Here is a 21,571-nt window from a genome sequence, read left to right on the forward strand (position 1 = left end):
TGTTCTTATAGTGTAGAAAAATAGACATAGATCTAAGCCAGTACACTTGCAATCAGCTTGTGAGGTTGTGTGGGTTTATCAATAAAACTGTTTACAATTTTAAGATAGAAGTGCACTTAAGAGGTTCATCTTGCCCATTACCCACCCCACAAGTAACTGGATTCTTTACTAAAACAAGACAAAAGAATATTAGTGATGCCCTTTAAATGAACCTCTAAACTTCTTGCTTACCTTGAGTTGATCCAAGGAATAGTGAGAAGAGGGAGCCTTCCCTTTAAGGTAGGAGGGGCTCTGTCTCACACACTGTGGCTGGTAATCCTATTTTTCAACAGAGTTTATATAAATTGTCATTTGCAAAATATCCACCCAACATTATAGATGCCAATACAAACCCTAGAGTAAAACACAATTTTTACAACATTTTTATTTTATTTTATTTTAAATTCTATAAGATCAAATTGATAGAAAACAAAAATATTTTAGGTTTTAATTTTGTGCCATTAATTTCAAATTTCTGATATAAAATTAAGCAAACTCTGTGATTTTGGTGCTTCTAATGAGTTTCTAGTTTTTACATTGATCTGGCCTGAGTTGAATTAGCTGACAACAGAAGTGTAGAACAGGATATATCATTACTATTGAAATAGGTGCAATAACTTGGGTAAGAAAAAACAAAAGATGGTAACTTTGTCTCAACAAAAGAAGATACAAAGGTGCTTTTTAGCCATATCTTATGCATTTTAAGGAAGGACTTAATTGATTATAATCACATCAGAAGCATCCTATATGTATATTTTGTGCTCAAACTGCCCAACAAAATTATTCAAATATGCATGCACCAAGCACACTGAAATCTATTGTCTTATCCCTTAAAAAGGACGAGAGTATTGCAGTAATACATTATCCATCTCAACCAAGTAGCCAAAATGTCCTAAAACTACTAATTAACTAAACTGAGATCTAAAACTGCCAAGTGTTCATATTTAACAAATAAGGAAAAGTGTTTGAATAATTCATATAATCGTAATAAATATACTTACATAAATTTGATCTGTAAATTTACATTAGCATAGAAAATAAATACACAAAATTGAAACATATTAGTATGCTTCAAAATAATTAGTAACAAAGGTGCATTTAATGGTTATCTCACTCTCATTTAGTTGGCGCCCTCTCTCTCTCTCTCTCTATATATATATGTATATATATATATATAAATTTCAGGTTAAATAAAGGACCGCAGAGCAAGCCCGTCTCTCTCTGTTTTCCTTTTATTTCTTTCATTGTTTGCTTTAGTCTCTCAAAGCCTAATGGACACCATAATTTCTGGCATAAATGGATTTGTATGTTCAAGGAAAGAAATTCACAAAAATAGAACAATTTTGAAAAAAAAAAAGAAACTTCCAGTTATCTCCGTATGATTCAAACATTTGTCCAATTCTTCAAACTTGTGTACATATGATTATGTGTGTTGCGTGTGTCTATATATATATATATATATATATATATATATATATATAGAGAGAGAGAGAGAGAGAGGGTTTAATATGTCCTACAGAGTGTTTTCACTAAAATAGTGCATAAAACAAAAAAGCGATAGCAGCCAAATGCAAATTAGACCTGCATAAACTTAGGAAAAGGTTAATCAAAACAATTAGAAAATAAAATAAATTCAAACTTACCTTGGAGGAAAGCAAGGGGCGACAAAGTCATATATATCAGCTAACTCCTCTGCAATCTGAAAAATGATATCTTCATGGGATTAATGATCACTATTGATTGTAGCAATAGTTTACAAAATGTCAGCTTCATTTATAACAAAATTCCCAAAGCTTGAATGTTATTCCCCAATAATATCTGAAAGCCATCACCAAATTTCATTTTAGATTTGAACCTAACAAAACCATTAATGGGAAATGTCATTCAAGGACTCAAAATCCCAGGGTCACTTGCAAAAACCACAATAACCTTCCACAAGAGAATAAACAAGAAATGATCTTTCTTGTATTCAAATCTATGATATATGTTACAAAGTGTACAAGAGCCTTTCTTATATAGACAGAGTGAGTGAAAGGATGAAACAGGGTGTTGACAAGTGCCATAATTGTACAAAATGAGAAACTTTTTAAGTGCAACTTAACAAGGAACATGCATATGAAAATGATGCAAGTAAGATGGATAATGGGTTCTAGCTACATTAAGGCTTATATTTTCTTTTGGCATTTAATCCTCTGTCTAGGTTGTTATGTTAAATTGCCTCGTGTTATAGGATTATGACACGTGTCAATCAAGCTCATTTCCTGCACATTCCCTTATGGAAAATTGTTTTTGTTTTTGGAAATGATCCTAGTGTGTTGACCCAATCTTCAGCTCCTACAGATGATGAAAATAGTTAGCACTATTAAACTATAGAGCTCACTGCAATGAACTACAAGGCTGAGGTGGAATGCTCAAGTGAACTCACTTATCTGATAATTCATGCTTTTAACCACAGACCTTCGCAGCTAATGAGAAAATGGTAAATGTGATCCAAAAGAAAAAATATTGGAATCTCTTCACAACTTAGTACTTACTAGGTTACAGCTAGTTCTAGCACCTAAATCAACTGTGAAAATATCATTCTCTAACATACCCTAAAACTGAAAAAGACATGGTTAGCACGGCTTGTTGTAAATGGGTAAGGGAAAAACATTTCTTTTGAAATTATCAAAGTGCTTTCTCATGCATTATTAGTTGTTCATTTTGTGTGTACTTGCAAATCACTTGAAGTATAGATTGATCATTTATTTTGCTAAGACAAGGAAATGATGAGCGAGAAACAAAATTAAATTGAATAAAATATAATGAACTTAACAAAAACTCATGCTTCATCAACTTTTTGGCAATAAATCAAATAAAGAGATATTATTTCCATCTTAGATGTAGATGTCCGATGCTAAAAACTATATGCATCATTGTAAAATTGATACTAGGAAACATTTCATAGCAGTTGGTCATGAATTCTATCGTTGCAATACCTCAGGCAGTCCTCATTCAATTCAAGGTTCCCTTTGACACTAACTTGCCTCCACTAAGCTCAATGCTAATTTTTTTTCATTAAAAAAAAACCATAAATGAAAAAGCGTGTCATGTTTTTCAATAAATTCAAAAAACAAAAAAGCATACCATGTGTGCCTCTTCCAGTGCAGCCTTCAAGTCCTCAAAAACAAGCTGCATGGAATGAACATTTTATTCAATAGAGGACTAGACTCTGCAAAGATTAGGGAGAAGGAAAAATGTAATATTTAAACTTCTTAAAAAACCATGGCCATTTACAATTGCAGCTTGTAGATTTTCTTATAAAAAACTATTGAAGCACCTTAGAGAGCAATTTGTCAAAGCGAGTCTCCACAGACTTTCTGATCACCTCATAGCATTTATCTTTATAACCCTTACCCTGACCTTTTATCTTATCTGGGATTAACCTTCCCGGAGATGATGGAATCAAAGGCTTTCTGCAAGAATAAAGTTTAGCCAGAAAATGGAACTAAGAAAGCCATTTTTTATAATGCTTGAAAGACATGGCCTTAAGACATGACATCAGACACCATGTACATTATAAAAAAACATGACAAAGAAAGATTTCACATAGAGCGACAAATATCAATAGAAAATATTAAATAACATTAGCGCAATATATAATAATAAAAATTTTAATTATTTAAAACAGCTATCACACAAGACAACATATAACTGCAAGACTGTTTTTTCCAAATGAAGGAATGTACTCATAAGCAGATTACACATATTATTGACAAATGTATTGAATTAGGTCAGGAAATTGAAAAAACATTATTTATATGGAATCGGTTCCAGCACTTAGCCAAGAAATAGCTAGGAATTATGAATGCTGCTTTTGCTTGGTATATATTCAAGACATAGACATTCTATTCTGACTATTAACATTTGGAGTTTATGTCAAATAAAGAAAAAAAAAAATCTCAACCTGGGAACAATCAAAATACTTTTTAATACAAGTACTATGTGTCCACACCATCAAACACAACCTTCATAAATCCCCTTCATGAGAAAGAGGTGGGAGGCATCAAGTCAGGTTTGAGATCTTTTCTTGTAATGTCCCCTTTTTCTGGAACATTATAATTTTGTGTTGCCAGCCCACTTCATCTAGGTTTCGGGGGCGAAAAGGTTCTTTACGGGGTTCAGTTCGAGATTTGGCCTAAACATTTCTAGCTTCAAACCCATCAAAGCAATTTTGGTAGGTTGTCTAGATGCTTACTATTTTTTTAAGTAAACAGAGCTCAGTATTCTTGATATCTCAGTGTTGGTTTGGAAGCATCTCACCGAGAGCTTTCCAATGAGCTATTGCACGTGCTTATCTGGGTTCATTTGGTTAGTTATTTTAATGCCTGATGATTATATGGTTTACTAAGTGACTATTAAAGTTCATTTAACTTGTCACTTTATTTAAAAGGGTACTACGTTCACTTAAGTGACTAAAGGACAAAAAAGGTGCTTTATCCCACATTGCTTAAAAGAGCGTGCATCACATTGGGAAAAGTGATAAAGGTACAACAAGCTCCACATGGAAAGTTATAAAAATTATAATATTTAAAAAAAATATTAATCTGGGAGCTGGAAACAGTTACTGGTTATCTCTTCGAGGACACAAACCCTTGAAGAAGCTTTGGAGGTTGAACACAAACCTAGCCTTCTTACATGTTTTATTTATATTTCCAATCTGACTGTTATTTTTGTTTATAAGATTGGATTTTCTGGATTGTTGCGTGTTACTGTATTGCTGTTGTATAATATAGTAACGTTATTTGGCAACTATTTGTGTTAATTGCTGATTTAAATATTTACTTCTGAATATTGGAGAAAATAAACACACTTTCCTGGGTTTTCTCGAATGCATATCTGCTGGTTATAAATTGATTAACATTCTAGAATTTATATCAAATATTGGTTTTTTGTTCAGTTTTGAATTTGCACATTTATATTCAAAAAGGGATATTTCAGTGGTATCCGAGCCATGCATCCTGCCAGCTTGTGAAATTATATCAGGAAACTGGAAGAAAGATTTATAAGGTAAAACCAAGTACAGTGGTATCATATTGACTACAGAATATAGTTGCTATTGGAAGTTGGGACCGCAAAAGAGTGAGCTCCATCACCCACAGCAACAGCAGGAGACTCTAGTGTAAGTACATCACATTCTCAGCTGCTTGAATGATATTGTGTTAAGCGGCAGTTTCAATAAGGAAAAAAATAGTGTGGCAGGTACACTATATGGTTAGTACCAACGTTTCATTCACAGTGGGTTCCGTACGCATAGACATTAATAGCAAATGGAGACCATAGCAAAGATAAGTCACAGGATTGGGAAGTCTGCAATCACAGTCAACATTGGCAGATCGATATCATTCCCAGGAGTAGCCTACACAGTTCGGGGTGTCTGTTGAGATGTGATTAGCACTGGTTCTGGACAGAGCAGTAATACGGTATCCTAGAACCTCTCTCACCTATACTTCGAGGTCTCACTCACATACAAATTGATGCATTAAAAGTTGAAGCTCCACGTTTGATAAGAATTCATAGATGGTCTAAATATGCAAGGTGAATGGGCGGATTTGAATACATTGGACGGCATACTAACTGGTAGTCATTTTCGTAGCAGAAGAAGAAGGCATTCTGTAAGTACCCTCTTTTCAGTTAAATCGCATCAGTGTTTTCTGCCATATAACAATAGCTGTGAAGCAGATATAGACTGGAATACTGGGCGGCAGGCCCGAGACTCTCCAAGTAGACATAGGTTGTGAAGAAGCAAGGGTGGGATGTCAGTCTTTAGCAAAGATTACGCGTAGGATTTGAAAGTTTGCAATTCGTCTGAGTTCCCTCTTAGTGGCTCACGGGCAAATACAAGAAACCTCACCTTCCAACAGGCAACAGTCTGCAACTCCTACAGGACACGGGCTTTCTCACAGAGCCCACAGATGTTCAGTGAATGACCACAGGAGTCTCACTAGCATTCTCATCTGCCCATAAACATCTGACATCACCCTATTCTCAACATCGACGGCGGCCAGAGGAGGAGTATTATCCATAGGTCACTAATTGGCGACATGTTCAAGTAACAGGTTGCAAAGAAATCCACGGGACTAGACCTTCACCAACGCTAGACGCCCGATTTTCATGCCCAAAAAGAAAAAAGTCGTGGTTGATGAAATTTTATTGGTGACAGAACAATCCCTGTCGTTTTGCCAACACCATCTACCAGTTAATGTGTTTCAACTCCATTTCCTCACAGTGCCATACTTCAGAAGGATTTCCTTTTCAATATTAATCTAATAGCTAATTCCAATATTGCTTATGTTGGAGTTCAGTGTTGTTCAATTTTATTTAAATTTTGAGGCTATTTTAGAAAAATCTGAGTTGCAATGGTAATTAGACATGAAGGTGGTAGCAGGTTTCATGTTTTCAACAGTATATACACTGGACACAACAATGATTTAGTTCTCTTTCATGGGTTGAGACGGCCATTTCATGCAGTCGGAACAATAGTAGGGAGCCATTGCAAACAATGGAGTCAGAGTGCAGGGTTTGCTGATAAGTCGACGAGTGACACCAAGCATGAATGCTATTCTAATTGCAAGGCAAATGGTATAGTAAAGTCAGGAGTGGAAGAAAAAATTATCTGCAAGGAGGGAAAGATAGATGGAATATTTGGAGGAGCTCTTTGGGACATTTTTTGTAGACAGGATGTACCAAAATTACAATGTTATTTGCAAAAGTACTAGAAAAGGTTTAGTCATAATAATGCTTGCTGCATTGAATCTATAAGGATTGGATTAGACATTTTCTTGCTTTCAATTCAGAGTTGGATATTAGCTTTCAAACAAATGATTCCATTTATTTGAAACAATAATTTGTGTCCCAGAAAATAAATCTCATTCATGATCAAACAGTATTCTTGAATGAAGAACATAAGAAGAAGCTGAAGGAGGAATCCTGTAAGTAGTAGTTCAATTTTCTAAAGGAAGTTAGTCTTTGTTGGCAGCAAGGGATAACTGTTTTCAAGCCAGTGGTTAACATCCAGAAAATGGACTTCTCATTTTATATGTAGTTGTGGAGCCATGGTCATTTGAGCAACACCTTGGTGAAGCAATTCTTGTTCCAGCTGAATGCCCTCACCAAGTTAGAAATTTGAGATCATGTATAAAACTACGCATTTTATCATCCTAGAATTTACATCAGAAATTCAGAGTTCCTAGTGACTTGCATAGTTCAGATAGTCTTAACACCAACTGTTTGACAGAATGTCATCTACACCAATCTGGAATTTCTGACCAGTTTAGGTGAGGTCATTACAATGATATCTTGACCGAAATCTAGAATCAATATCATTGTGGAGGTAAGAAAAATATGGGTAATAAAGGGAAGGGCCATGGCTGTTGTAAATGTGGAGAAGAGGGATATATTGCAAAGTATTGACCAGAGAATGCTGACAAAGCACCCAAAGATGCAGTTCCAAAGAAACCAAAATATGTCTTGAGAGACACAAACAAGCAGCACTAGCTAGCCTGAGACTTCCAACTCGATATTAAAAGTGAAGGAGATTGTACGATAATTATAACAAATTCCCATCAAAGCTTCAAAAAGAATTTCTTTTCATTGTTTATGTGGACTTTCGGCTAGAGTTGCAAAACAAGATGGATATGATAAGAAACAAATGCTATGGTTTGGCTCGAGATCTCCTTGCAGAGGGCACTTATAAAAATTTGCATGAGGAAGACATTAATCAACTTGATATTAGTACTAAAAAAGATGAGCAACCTTCACATGATAATATGCAAAATACTAATAAAGGCACGAGTATACTAATAGGTAATTGGGAGACAGAAGTATCTTGTGGAGCTATTTACACTAGTATCTCAGGTAGAAGGGTTGACCAAACCGCCAAAGTTGGCAACTCCCCATCTTATTTAGACATGGAAAACACCAGCATCTCATTTGGTGACATGGAAATTAACTTGGATAAATTTTATGGTGATACTAGGCTGGAGGTTATGTAAAATTTTGAGGAGCAAATGAACTGCAATGTTGGCAAGATAGATGATCTAGCACACATTGAGTTAGAGGACATATCTGAAAATGTTCTCCCTAGGTGATGAAAAATTAGAAGATTCTTTGGAGAACAGCCTACTTGTGTTCAAAGGGGATGGTCAAAAACCATTATCATTCCTTGACTTATTGGATATGTTTTTGGTCAAAGAAGACAAGCTTGTCCAAGTGTTGACAAGGATGGATGATTCTTCCAAGTTGATTGAGGATCTCATGAGGAAGATTGTGATAGAAGAGAGACATGGGAATATATGTGGTATCACAAGTCCTCTTTTACATACTATTTTTGAAACTTTGAAAATGATAAAATATGATTACTTGCAACTATTAATGGATAGAGATCTAGCAATAAAAATTGGAAAGGACAAGAAAAGTGAGGTAAACGAGCTATGCCTTCAATTGAGCTTAACACATTACTCCATCCATAAAGCTGAAAATCAAACAAGTGGGGCAGCCACTCATGAAGAAGATAACCGTGGTTCAAGGGCACAAGAAATCACACAAATCATTGAAAAAATTCATAAAGTGGGTAGGTGTGAAGGAAAACAATGTGATTCAATCACGTGTTCCCCGTTTGAGACTTTCTATGATGAGAAAAATTCTATGGATCAGCAAATTGATGAGTCTGGAAATTCTGATTTTTATGACAGCAGTTGTACATTTTCACAGGAGCACATGGTTAGTGATACAACAAGTGAAAATAATTCAGAGATTTCAATTAGTGGTGAACCTTCTTTTTATGAAGACCTTGACATAAGCGAGGATACTTATAATAGAGTAGGAAGTTCAGATTTATCCTTAGCATGCTCTGAGGAATTTTTCAGCTTACCCAATGATTTATCACCCAGTTCTTATGAGATGGCCACGGCCTACTTGTTGATTAGTGATTTTTCTTGTTGGTATATTCCAGCTATTAGTGATTTGCCTATATATGTTAGTAGTATATTCGTTGATTTTATTTGGCCTTCAGGGGTCAATGAGTTATTTGCAAATGAGAGGAGAAAACATACACTACCCTACGTTCCACATGAGGTGTCTACATTTTTTATCCAACAATGTATTGAAGACAGTGCTAGCATTCATGATATTGGTGATTCACCAACCACCCTTTCACTTATCTAGGATCATGTTGATTGGGTGATCGGGGATCCAGGTGTTAATAGTATCTTACGTCTGGTGGATTATGCTATGTTGTTACACGGTCACAGGATTATGATCTATGTTTCAGCCTTTTGACACATCAGAGTTCCAGAGATTAGGAGTACTTCGTTTTCACCAAGGTGATATAGTAGTGGAGTCAGATTGGCTGGATCTGTCATTGTCATCGGTATAGATATTACAAGAGCTGGTCAATGGTATCTCAGACAATGCATGAGTTCTCACTTGGGATCTAGGTGGAGCATCCCTATGTATTGTCTTTTATTGGGGAGCTCGGTGGAGAGTTTGGTTATTATCATCTTTGCGTGGATATCGGTATATTGTTGAGCTCCCATCCTCACTTGATAGTAGAGGCTTGCAGGGTCACTCATGGAGTGAGGCATTCATTCTGACTAAGGGTATTGGCACATAGGGCAACAGTACATGGCAATTGGTGTCCCTTTATGGTGAGACTTGGGATCTTGGCATTCAGTTATTTGGCACATTAATTCCTATTGTACTGTTTCACCATTCTGAGTTTGGGAAGATGCATGCTGGGGTACATCAGCTACGGAGTAAAACCTCATTCTCGAGGCGAGTATGGGATCCTGGCATTTGGTTTCTGCAGGTATAAGCGGATTGCTTGAGGGCACACAATCTTTGAGAAGGGAGGCTTTGTAATGTCCCCTTTTTCTAGGACATTATAATTTTGTGTTGCCAGCTCACTTCGCCTAGGTTTCGGGGGCAAAAAGGTTCTTTATGGTGTTTAGTTCAAGATTTGGCCTAGACATTTCTAGTTTCAAACCCATCAGAGCAGTTTTGGCAAGTTGTTAAGGTGCTTACTATTTTTAGTAAATAAACAGAGCTCAGTATTCTTGATATCTTTGTGTTGGTTTGGAAGCATCTAACCAAGAGCTTTCCAACGAGCTATTGCACATACTTATCAGAGTTCGTTTAGTCAGTTATTTTAATGCCTAATGATTATATAGTTCACTGACTAAGTGACTATTAAAGTTCATTTAACTTGTCATTTTATTTTTAAAAGGGGTACTATGTTCACTTAAGTGACTAAAGGACAAAAAAGGTGTTTTATCCCACATTGCTTAAAAGAGCGTGCATCACATTGGGAAAAGTGATAAAGGTACAACAAGCTCCACATGGGAAGATATGAAGAATATAATATTTAAGCAAATATTAATTTGGGAACTAAAAACAGTGACTAGTTATCTCTTCAAGGTTGGACGCAAACCTAGCGTTCTTACACGTTTTATCTACATTGCCAATCTGATTGCTATTTCTGTTTATAAGATTGGATTATTTGGTTTGTTGCATGTTATTGTATTATTGTTGTATAATACAATAACATTATTTGGCGACTATTAGTGTTAACTACTGGTTTATATATGTACTTTTGAATATTGGAGGAATAAAACAATCTTTTCTGAGTTTTCTTGTATGCAAATCTGCTAGTTACAAAATGATTAAAGTTTTGGAATTTATATGGAATATTGGTTTTTTGCTCGGTTTTAAATCTGCAAGTTTATATTAAGGGTTTTTAGTGAAATATTCGGAAAGGGATATTACATTTCTCTGCCTAATGATTGAAAAACTGGAGTCACAATTGCTCCATTGAGCTTCTCTCATGGTGACCTCCACCAACTATCAACATCCATAGCATATCTCTAGAGATAATCTTAATCCAGATCTTAGCCAGTGTCCTTTTGGTGTTGTCTGAGGACTATAGCTTCTACAACTACAGATTTCTAATGATTTGGTTGAAGCATAAATCCCAGTGTGACACGGGGACGCGTCCCCCACCCAAAATCTAGGCCGTCTCGGAGACGGGGACGTCCCCGGGACGGGGGGATGGCGTCTCGGCATTTCGGGCGACACCACTCAAAGCGCCACTGCCGCAGGAGACGGCGAGACGTCTCCGAGATGGGTGCGGGGGGACGGCAAGGAGTCTCCTTCGTTGTGGGGGGACGCCTGGACATCTTCCGCTACAAGCAAAAAATACACATAAAAAACAAAAAGTTGAACGCATTTTAAAAATGTTTTAATGTTTTTTATTTATTGTATTGGATTGTGGGGCCCATCCATTCCTCCTCCTTTGTTTGAAACCCTTCTATTCTTCATTTTGATTCACATTTGCATTTCTCATTGTTTGCAACAGCAACAAGAAGAAGCGTGAAGAGCTGAGATAAGGGTTTGTGCAAGAGTGAAGAGAGTGTTTGCAAGTGAAAAAGGAGAGCTTAAGAGCAAGAAGAAGAAGAGGAGGGTGGTTCTAGGTTCCGGTTCACCGAATCTTGTTGAAGTTTTTAAAGCAAAAGGTAGAGTTTCTAACTTTCTAACGAATTTGTATGATTTTGAAATGCATGTTTATGAATGTTTTTGTTTGTTTAGACGACCTCTGTTAACATTGGACTCTTTGAAATATCTATTTCCGATTGTTTAAACCGACGACTTCCACTCTATTCGAACTATATTAAAAGAAAATTAGCAAAAACAATTTTTAAAAAAAAAAGCCCAAATCCTACAGAAATCGGCTCAGAAAAGCCCAAATCCTACGGAACCATTGGAAGTCAATTTTCGTTTTAAATTTTTTTTTTTTTTTTTTTTTTTGTTTTGTTTTTTCTTTTTAAATATTTTTTTAATAATTTTTTTCCAATATAGTTCTAAGAGAGTGGAAGTCGTCGGTTATGATTATCATTTATAAATTATAAATTTCAATAATTTAGCTTTATTAATTTTTGTTTTTTCATTTTGTGAAATGCAGTGTCACAATGAATACTCATAGTGATGATGAGATGGAATTTCATTCAAATAGTGGCAGTGAATCAAAATATGAGTCTGAGCCTGAGGTTGGGGTTGAGGATGATGATAACACTGTTGAAAGGGGTGACCATGAGAGTGACATTGCGATTCCGGTTGGGCCAAATCAGCAAGGGGCCCAAACTAGTTCCACTTCCATGGGTACTGGTTTTATACTATCTGGTACTCCATCTACTGATTGCCCCTCCCCAGCTTTGGCACAGTGGGCTAGGGGTAAGTTTGATCCAAAATCTCCTTTAAAACAATTTGCCACTAGAATAACAAGCGGACAAGGAACAGGTGGCACAAGAAAGTGGAGATGCAATATTTGTGGTGAAGATTGGTATGGTAGCATCACTAGAGTGAATGCACATTTCCTCTTTTGGACAGGTAAAGGTGTCCAACCATGTAAGTTTTTGGGTGAATCCACAAACTTGAAGATTAGAATTGAATTCAACAAGTTTTGGGGAGTTCCAGAGGACTTGGACCTTCCAGTGCCTACTACTTTGGCTGGTAGGCAACAGATTCAGACTATACAGGAGGTGCATGAGCAACAAATACAGAGGCAACAACACCGACGCATGTCTTCTTCTAAACCATAGCATAGAGCTTCATCTACTTCATTGCTAGGGGCAGCCTCCATACCTTCCTCTACTTATAGCTCTATAGGTGTAGCAGCAACTGAGACAAGCAAGGGGAAACGCAGGGCACAGTCTAGTGACAACAACCCTATAGCAGAATTGTTTGCAGCCCAGACGAGAGAGAAGTTAGATGCATACATTGGGAGAATGTTATTTGCCAATTCCACTTCACATTGCTCAGTCTCCTTATTTTAAGGAGGCATTTCAGAAAGTAGCGAAGGCGGGATTACCATCATATGTGCCACCAGGTGAGCACAAATTGAGGACTAAAATCTTGGATGATGAGTATGCCAAGATTGGTGAGTCCATGGAGACTATGAAGGCTGTTTGGGAGGAATCGGGGTGTAGCGTTGTCATGGATGGGTGGACGAACATTAGACACCGTCCACTCATCAATGTCATAGTCACATGTACAGAGGGCCCATTCTTTCTTAGGGCGGTTGATTGTTTGAGGCATCGAAAAGATGCTGATTTTTAGTTTCAGATTCTTCGGGAAGCCATTGAGGAGATTGGGCCACAAAATGTGGTCCAAGTAGTGACAGATGCAGCTCATGTGTGCAAAGCTGCAAGGAGGCTTATTGAGGCCACATATCGGCATATTTGGTGGACTCCTTGTTGTGTGCATGCTATGAACAATGCTCTAAAGGACATGGGGAAGATTAGTTGGATAAAGGGAGTGGTGAGTGATGCTAGAGATGTGCAGATGTATATCTGCAACCACCACACCTCACATGCACTATTTAGGAGCTTCGCCAACAAGGAGTTCTTGAAGCCAGTTGAGACACGATATGCATCCTATTTCATTCTCTTGGAAAGAATGCTTGATTTGCAGGAGCCACTACAACTAATGGTTATGACAAATGAATGGAATAGGTGGGATGGTTCCAGGTTAGAGCCGGGGATAAGGGTGAAGGATATAGTTAAGAGTGATGTATTTTGGAGCGATACAAAATACATTGTTTCTATTATTAGGCCAGTCTTTGAGGTGATCAGGTATGGAGATGGGGATGCACCCACACTTGAAGAGGTGTATGAGTCCATTGATTCTATGCTTGGGCAGATGAGGGTAGTTGTACGAGAGAAGGACCCCACATTAGCCTTCTACAATGATCACATTCGGCCTATTATTCAGCGTAGATGGGACAAACTTAACACACCCTTACACATGGCTGCATATGCATTGAATCCGAGGTGGTACATGACTAGGCCTGGTAGAGTTACACCACTTCACGATGATGAGGTGATTTATATTATTATTATTATATAACACTTTAAGACTTAGATTCTTATCATTTTATAAATTAAAATCATTTACATTACTAGTATCTTGATTCTTCTATTTGCTAATAATTTGTACTTTTTAAATTTTTTCAGGTGAAGGAAGGGTTCTTCAAGTGCATAGACAGGATGTATGACCCTGAGACAGCAGCTAAGGTTCGCATTGAGTGGACCAAATTTGCTACTCTTAGGGGTTACAGACAAGCGCCAAAGGCGGATATCAAGACTATGGCACAAGAGGATCCCATTTTGTGGTGGTCAGCTTATGGACCGAAATCTACAACCACCACATTAGCTATTCGTTTGCTGTCCCAGGTACTTAGTTCCTCAACTTTTAACTTTTCATTGTTTATTGTTCAATGATCATTGTTCAACTTCTAATTCCCGAGTCTTACATTAGCCAATTATTTTTCATCTCAGGTTTCTAGTTCCTCAGCTTCTGAGAGGAATTGGTCTACATATAGCTTCATCCACTCTCTTAAGAGGAATAGACTTACCGCTCAAAGAGCAGAGAAGCTCGTGGCTGTACACAGTGTGTTGCGTATCAATAACCGCACCACAAGTGTGTACAAGGAAAGCCCAGCATCACGATGGGATGTAGAGCCTGAGGAGCCATCGCAAATTGATGAGGAGGATGCTTTGGATCCAACCACAGGGCTAGTTGTTGTTCCCTTTTCAGCTCTTGATCTTGGAGAGATTGATAGTTCCAGTGGTGATGAGTTTCAACCTCCAGGGGATGATCATTGATCATTGATCATTGATTTGGCATTTTGACTTGGACTCTTGGAGACTTGTAGTTTTTGTTTGCATTATATACTTATTTTGATATCATGGTTCATGGTACATGATACTTAATTGTAATCATCTTTATGTCATGAGTCATGACTCATATGATCATTGATTACTATTAGATAGTAGAATCTAGATACTCATACTATTGATCTGAAGACTGATATATAGACTAATATTTATTATTTCGAATATTTTCTGATGTTCAATGTTCAATGTTCATTATTTGTTTGTTATAACTTATTTGATCATGAATCATGACGTTCTAGTTGAAAACTTCAGTGCAATGTTCAATGTTTTTTACATCTATGTATCTTATATTGTATAATTGTAGTACATCTTTTCATAACTAGCATTTTAAGTATCATATGTATAGTACATACACCCCTGCTCCCTTCGCCACCCCCCCGTCCCCCACCGCCGTCCCCTCGCCGTCCCCAAATCAAGGTCCCTCTATTCCCCCGTCTTGGAAACTTGTCCCCCGTCCCCCCATCCCCTCATCTCCTAGGGTGGTGTAACTATGATAAATCCCCTTAATGAGAAAGAGGTGGGAGGCATCAAGTCAAGTTTGAGATCTTTTCTCCTCCTAATGATTGAAAAGCTGGAATCACAAGTATAGAAGCCAGAAGGATAATTGCTCCATTGAGCTTCTTTCATGGTGACCTCCACAAACTATCAGCATCCACAGTACATCTCTAGATATAATCTTAATCCAGATCTTAGATAGAGTCCTTTTGGTGTTGTTTGAGGACTGCTACTCCTACAACTAAAAATTTCTAATGATTCGGTTAAAGCTTGCTAGCCAAACCTCATGCTTCTTGTAAGGGCCTCTTGGCTGCCCATGAGCAAAATCAACATGTTTGTCAAACTATTTTTCAAGTGAAAGATCAGTATATCTTTCTTCAACAATTCTCTTATGATTTATCAATAGCTTGGTTACTCTTGGTAATTGTGGTTAGAGCACAAAAATGTTTCAGATCAGACATAAGCATTACAATGTTGTTGTGGACACTTTCCCCTCCAAAAGAATGGCACAAATAAATCAAAGTCCAAAAGGTATGGCTTACCTTCAGTAAAATTTACCAACTATAGTTATGAACTTATCCTGGTTTAAGAAAATATGCTAATCACAAGGTTCATTACACTTCCAAAACCAACTTCAGTATGCAAGGAGCTATCTGGTACAAACAGAACATTAGACTCTGATCAATCACTTGGATGATGGGACTTTGTAATGTCCCCCGTTTGCTAAGTCACAAGGTTCGAGACCGAGTACAAGTTTGAGTTCAAGTACGAGTTCAAGTTCGAGGTTGAAGTCGAGTTCGAGTTCGAGGTCGAAGTCGAGTTCGAGGTCGAAGTCGAGTTCGAGTTCGAGTTTGAATTCGAGTTTGAGTTCGGATGAAGTTCAGCAGAGCAAAAAAATTGATAAAAAAAATCGACATTAAATTCACCTTATATAATTTTCAAAAAATCTATAAATATTTTATCCTGATTCCTAGCTATGGGAGGGCTTGTAACTTTGTGGAGACAGCTGAATGACAAAACATGGGATTTCTTCTTATTGTTCATGGTATTGGTGAATATTTATGCACAGTAGTGAATTAGATTGCATAGTTGTAAATATTTTTATATGTTTATGAGTTTCAAGCAACAAGCTTTTCAATTCAAACCAACAAAACAAAACATCTCTCCAAGTCCAGCAGTATATCCAATAAACTATCAAAGTAGTTTAATATTACAAAATAGATTTGAAATCATTACAAAAAGGTATCACATTTATAAGATGTAAACCATAAGAAGCATGTGAAATCATGATTCGAAAGATGTTTTAATGTCAAAAAGATACGATCATTGTTTTAGACTTCAGAACTTCAAAACAACTCCAAATTATCAAAAGTAAAAAGATGTTTTTCTGTCCAAATGTTACAATCAAAAGTCAAGACTATAAAACTTTAAATAAGCTACAAGTCATCAAGAGCACTTGGCTGATCTGTTGTAGAATCATCATCAATGTCGCTACTCAGTTCATCATCCACGATGTTGGGCTGCTTTCCAACTCTAGTTGCTATTGTAGGTGTTTTGCATTGATGTGCTAATAATTTGGCCTTAATTGCATGTATTGTATCTGTTGTCTATGTTCTTATGGAATGGCCATTCTATCTCTGTGTTTGCATATATAAGTTCTGAGAAATATGAGACAAATGATCAGAGCAGTCCAAGTGTTGTATGTATAGTTGAAGGGAATGCTGAAGTTTTCGTGAGAAGGAGAGACTGCATGTTGACTGATTGTTACATTATTAAGACTGGTATTGATGGAATCGTGTGAGTTGGATCTAGACCTTGTTGGCTTGCATCTTCATTTATATGTCCTTAGTAGAAGAGTTTGCTGTCATCTTGGTGCAAATTGTTATGTGTCTAATGTCTGCCATAGATGACATGTGTCCTTCTTGTAATGTCTCCTTCTCCAAGCTATGCCTTATGGCGCCTTGTTGATCTATCTCCCCATTTGGATAAGCTAACATCATTTAATTTGAGGATGCTAGCCAGTCACAGGATTCTATTTGGTTTCATTGGGGAAATATTCAAGTGTGGAACTCCTATGGTTAAGTCACTTTTGTTAAATTTTTCGATTAGGTTTATTTATATTCACTAGTTTATATATATATATATATACACAATGTCGGGTCCTTCTTCAAGTCTAAGCAAAAATATCTTTTTCTAATATCTCGAGGGGAGTCTTACCATAATAAATATCATATCAAACGAAGAGTTGTGACCCTACATAAAACCTACTTCAACGGACAAATCGAAAAAAGGTGACGGAATGGAACTAATCATAGAGATTATAATCACCGGTCAATGTGGGCAAGATAAACATTGGAATGTGCACCGAAAACCTAAGCAAGACAAACGTAAGTATTATGGTGGGTCATGTAGGGTTTAATACAATGACCGATGTGACTAAGGAGATTACAAAATGCTTGACGCAGACATTGAACCTCGTAACGATAAGGCCCCTATTACAATTTCATATGTGGAAGCACAAACACGTGCATCATGCTTGGTCATATGAAAACATTAATATTAATATTAGACAGACATGAATGAAAGACCTTTGATTTATAATTATAGAGATATATATGAACACTGACATACACAATTATACAATATTATATATATATATATATATATATATATATATATATATATATATATATAATCAACAAATTAATGTTTATGTTTTATCTGACAAAAGCTATAAAACATTAACAGTCCCTCTTAGCTAGGGAGGAGAAACATAAACGAATATTACTTCAACAAATAACAATTTTAAATGATATCTCAAACTATATTCATCATTTGATATTGCATTTGATACCAGAGTATTCGTCTTCTATAATATCAACACATGATATTCACCAAGTACTCAAAGGTTTGCTATCATATTTGATATATAGAGTATTGGCCCCCCAGAATATCAATGATATTCACCAAGTACTCAAAAGGTTTGATATCACATTTGATATCATTGGCCTCCCAGAATATCAATTGTATTCACCAACTACTATTTGCGTAATGGCCTCCTTGAATGTTGAGATGCAAGACATTCACCATATACTCAATTTATTTTATCTCATAATACAAGTGACTGTAAGATCGTCACCTTACAATAACTTCTACAAATACAAGTAAACATCATTTTGGAAGTTGTCACTTTCTCATGATGTACACAAGGTTAGGCCCATCATTGTCATATACAAAGACGTTTTCAACTCCCTCTGAATATCAATCATCAAAGCTCCTTATTAACTCCCTCTTCTTGTAATAACATTCTCAAAACAGAAAGTTCAAGGCAAATTGCAATAATGTTTAAAAATAAATACACATGGATAATATAGTACAATAATTGATATTCTAAGACTCCATTTTAGAAATTCTACAGTTCAATGATATATTAGAGAACTCCCTCTTGATCCAATACAAACATGTTTATGGATATTCTGAAGTTTCTTTAGAATGGACATTTCTCTGGAGCTACATCAAAATTATTGACTTTGGCAAAAGTTGCTTGATGTTTCAGTCTATCAAGGCATTTGAATGTTAAGTGACCATAGTTGTCACATCTAAAGCATTGCATTTTTGAGTAATCCATGTCTTCTTTTCCTTTTGAATTTAGGTTTCTTATTTTTATCAACTTGGGTTGTGAGAGCCTGAATATCACCTCCAATAGAAATATTGCCTTGAGATATTAACATGTCCTCCTCTTGTATGCAATCATCCTTTAGTCGAGCAAGTTTAGGAAGCCTTGACCGAGCACATACCACTTGTCTAAAACATTTCCATGATGAAGGCAGTCCTTTTAGAGCTATCATGGTTAATTCTTTTTCATCATAAATTTGGCCAATTGTGGAGAGTTGATTCCTTAGTTCTATTATCCTCATGAAATATGAAGCAATGGATTCTCCTTTGTTCATTTTAATGTTGGAGAGATTGTCTTTCAAAGTTATAATTCTCATTGTATTCTTTATCTCAAACATTTCTACAAGAGTTTGAAGCATTTCGTGTGTAGTGTCTAATTCTAAGATAGTAGGGAGCAGATGATCCCTAACACCATCCACAATTAATTTCATGGCTCTAGTGTTATCTTCTTCCCATTTATTCAATTCATCATTCCCTTTTGGTGGTTGGTCAGATTTGTCAATGAATTGTTTAAGGTCATTTTCCTTTAAGGTCAACTTCATTCGTAGTTTCCATGCTGCATAATTTGAATCACTGCAAGTCTATCCTCGACCTTGATACCGCTCGCCATTTTGATTGATAAGGAAATTGAGAAAAAATTTAGTGCACTGAATCAAATAAATCTAATTGGGATCGTTTCTTAAATTTGCTCTGATACCATGTTAAATTTCTCGATTAGATTTATTCGTATTCACTAGTGTGTATATATATATATATATATATATATATATAAAAGGTTCTCAATCCTTTCAACAAAATTATAATTTGATATAATTATAAATTGATATAAAACTCTTATGAATATTTGAACTATGTGAAACACTTGTAAATACCATATATATATATATATATATATATATATATATATACGATGTCGGGTCCTTCTTCAAGTCTAAGCAAAAATATATTTTTCTGATATCATAAAGAGAGGAGTCTTACCATAATAACTATCATACCAAACGAAGGGTTGTAACCCTACATAAAAACTACTTCAACCAACACGTCGAACAAAGGTGATGGAATGGAACTAATCACAAAGATTATAATCACCGGACAACGTGGGCAAGATAAACATTGGAATGTGCACTGAAAACCTAAGCAAGACGAACGTAAGTATTATGGTGGGTCACGTCGGGTTTAATACAATGACTGACGTTATTAAGGAGATTACAAAATGCCTAACGCAGACATTGAACTTCGTAACCATAAGGCCCCTATTACCATTTCATACATGGAAGCACAAACACGTGCATCATGCTTGGTCATATGGAAATATTAATATTAATATTAGATGGACATGAATGAAAGACCTTTGATCTATAATTATAGAGATATGAATATTGACTTACACAATTATAAAATATAATAATAATATTTAATCAACGAATTAATGTTTATGTTTTATCCGATAGAAGCTATAAAACATTAACAACTTTATTTAATAAAGTTAGTTTATAAGTTACTTTATGACAAAAGTAACTTAAGTGACTAAAAGACGAAATTGGCTTTTATCCCACATTGCCTAATTGTTTGCATTTCCCCTCACATCAAGGTAATAAAAGCAAGGAGCTACATTAGGATTCACACCATGAGATATGATATTGTTAAAATACAAACAGGTTGCTTAAATGTGACTATGCTTTCTTAAGGACGAAACCCCTTAAGAAGTTTGGAGGGCTGGACATAGCCCCAGTATTCTTTGTGAGATTACATCAGGTTCAGGTATAGAAAATGCAGAACAATAGTATTCCATCAGTTCCCAGGTTCAATAGTAATCGGTTGACAGTATTAGTGCATTATTTTTATAATAGGCGATGGGCAGTATGGTGCATTTGTTTCAATCAATATCCATCATGTTAGCCGTGAGGAATATTGGGGGAAGTTAGTTCTCAGTAGCAAGGAGAAGCCGCAAGACCAAGATCCACAATAGATGCAGAAAGGAGGAGTTTGAGATATCAGACATGGCCCATATAATTCCTGTATATGCATACAGATTGCAGAATAAGAGAAGGTCGAAGCTCTGATACCAGGAGGACAGCAATAGTGTCGGATTACGGTTACAAGAGGCCGACAATAGTACTGCTGCGGCAGTAACTCGCAGGAAGTGCAGATTGAAGTGTGGAGTACGAGTGTCGCAAATACTGATTGGGAAGCAAGCACCATCTCCACAGTCTACTATACCAATGATGGAAGACCTGAACACTATGCAAAAAGGCTGCTAGCAAGGCATTGTGTGTCTTAATCACTGTCTGCAAGGTTGGCACATATCGGATGCAAGTGAGGGGGCCGTAGGGGGTGCAGGGAGGCTGCAGACCCAGGTCACCACACAAAGGTAGGTTCTAGCAGCAGGCGTGAATACAGGAGTGACAGCAGTGTTGGTAGCTTCAAAACTTATGCCCCTTGAAAGGCACACCAGTATGAACAGTACAGACTACTAGACAACCATGGTTATCCCAAGTTCCATTGTTATTTTGTTTTTGTGATTGTTAACCAATGTTTGAATGATTCGAACATCAATAAGCATGTATGATCTCCTATTGTTATTTTGTTTTTGT

At 36.4% G+C, this 21,571-nt stretch overlaps 1 protein-coding gene across 2 annotated transcripts in view; it reads right to left on the reverse strand.

Moving 5' to 3' along the window:
• The window catches only part of SEC6, a 273,118-nt gene that overhangs the window by 97,478 nt on the left and 154,069 nt on the right, over positions 1-21,571 (reverse strand). For both annotated transcript variants that reach the window (XM_089814272.1, XM_089814273.1), the window contains exons 10-12: positions 3,359-3,494; positions 3,166-3,210; positions 1,683-1,738 (exon numbers count right to left, since the gene is read on the reverse strand). In XM_089814272.1, coding sequence (XP_089670398.1) covers positions 1,683-1,738; positions 3,166-3,210; positions 3,359-3,494 — 237 coding nt within the window. The remainder of the gene's footprint in view (positions 1-1,682; positions 1,739-3,165; positions 3,211-3,358; positions 3,495-21,571) is intronic.

Source organism: Cupressus sempervirens, chromosome 2 (assembly GCF_028749045.1).
Source record: "Cupressus sempervirens isolate cs-2001-9-10 chromosome 2, ASM2874904v1, whole genome shotgun sequence".
In the NCBI taxonomy this organism is placed as follows: domain Eukaryota; kingdom Viridiplantae; phylum Streptophyta; class Pinopsida; order Cupressales; family Cupressaceae; genus Cupressus; species Cupressus sempervirens.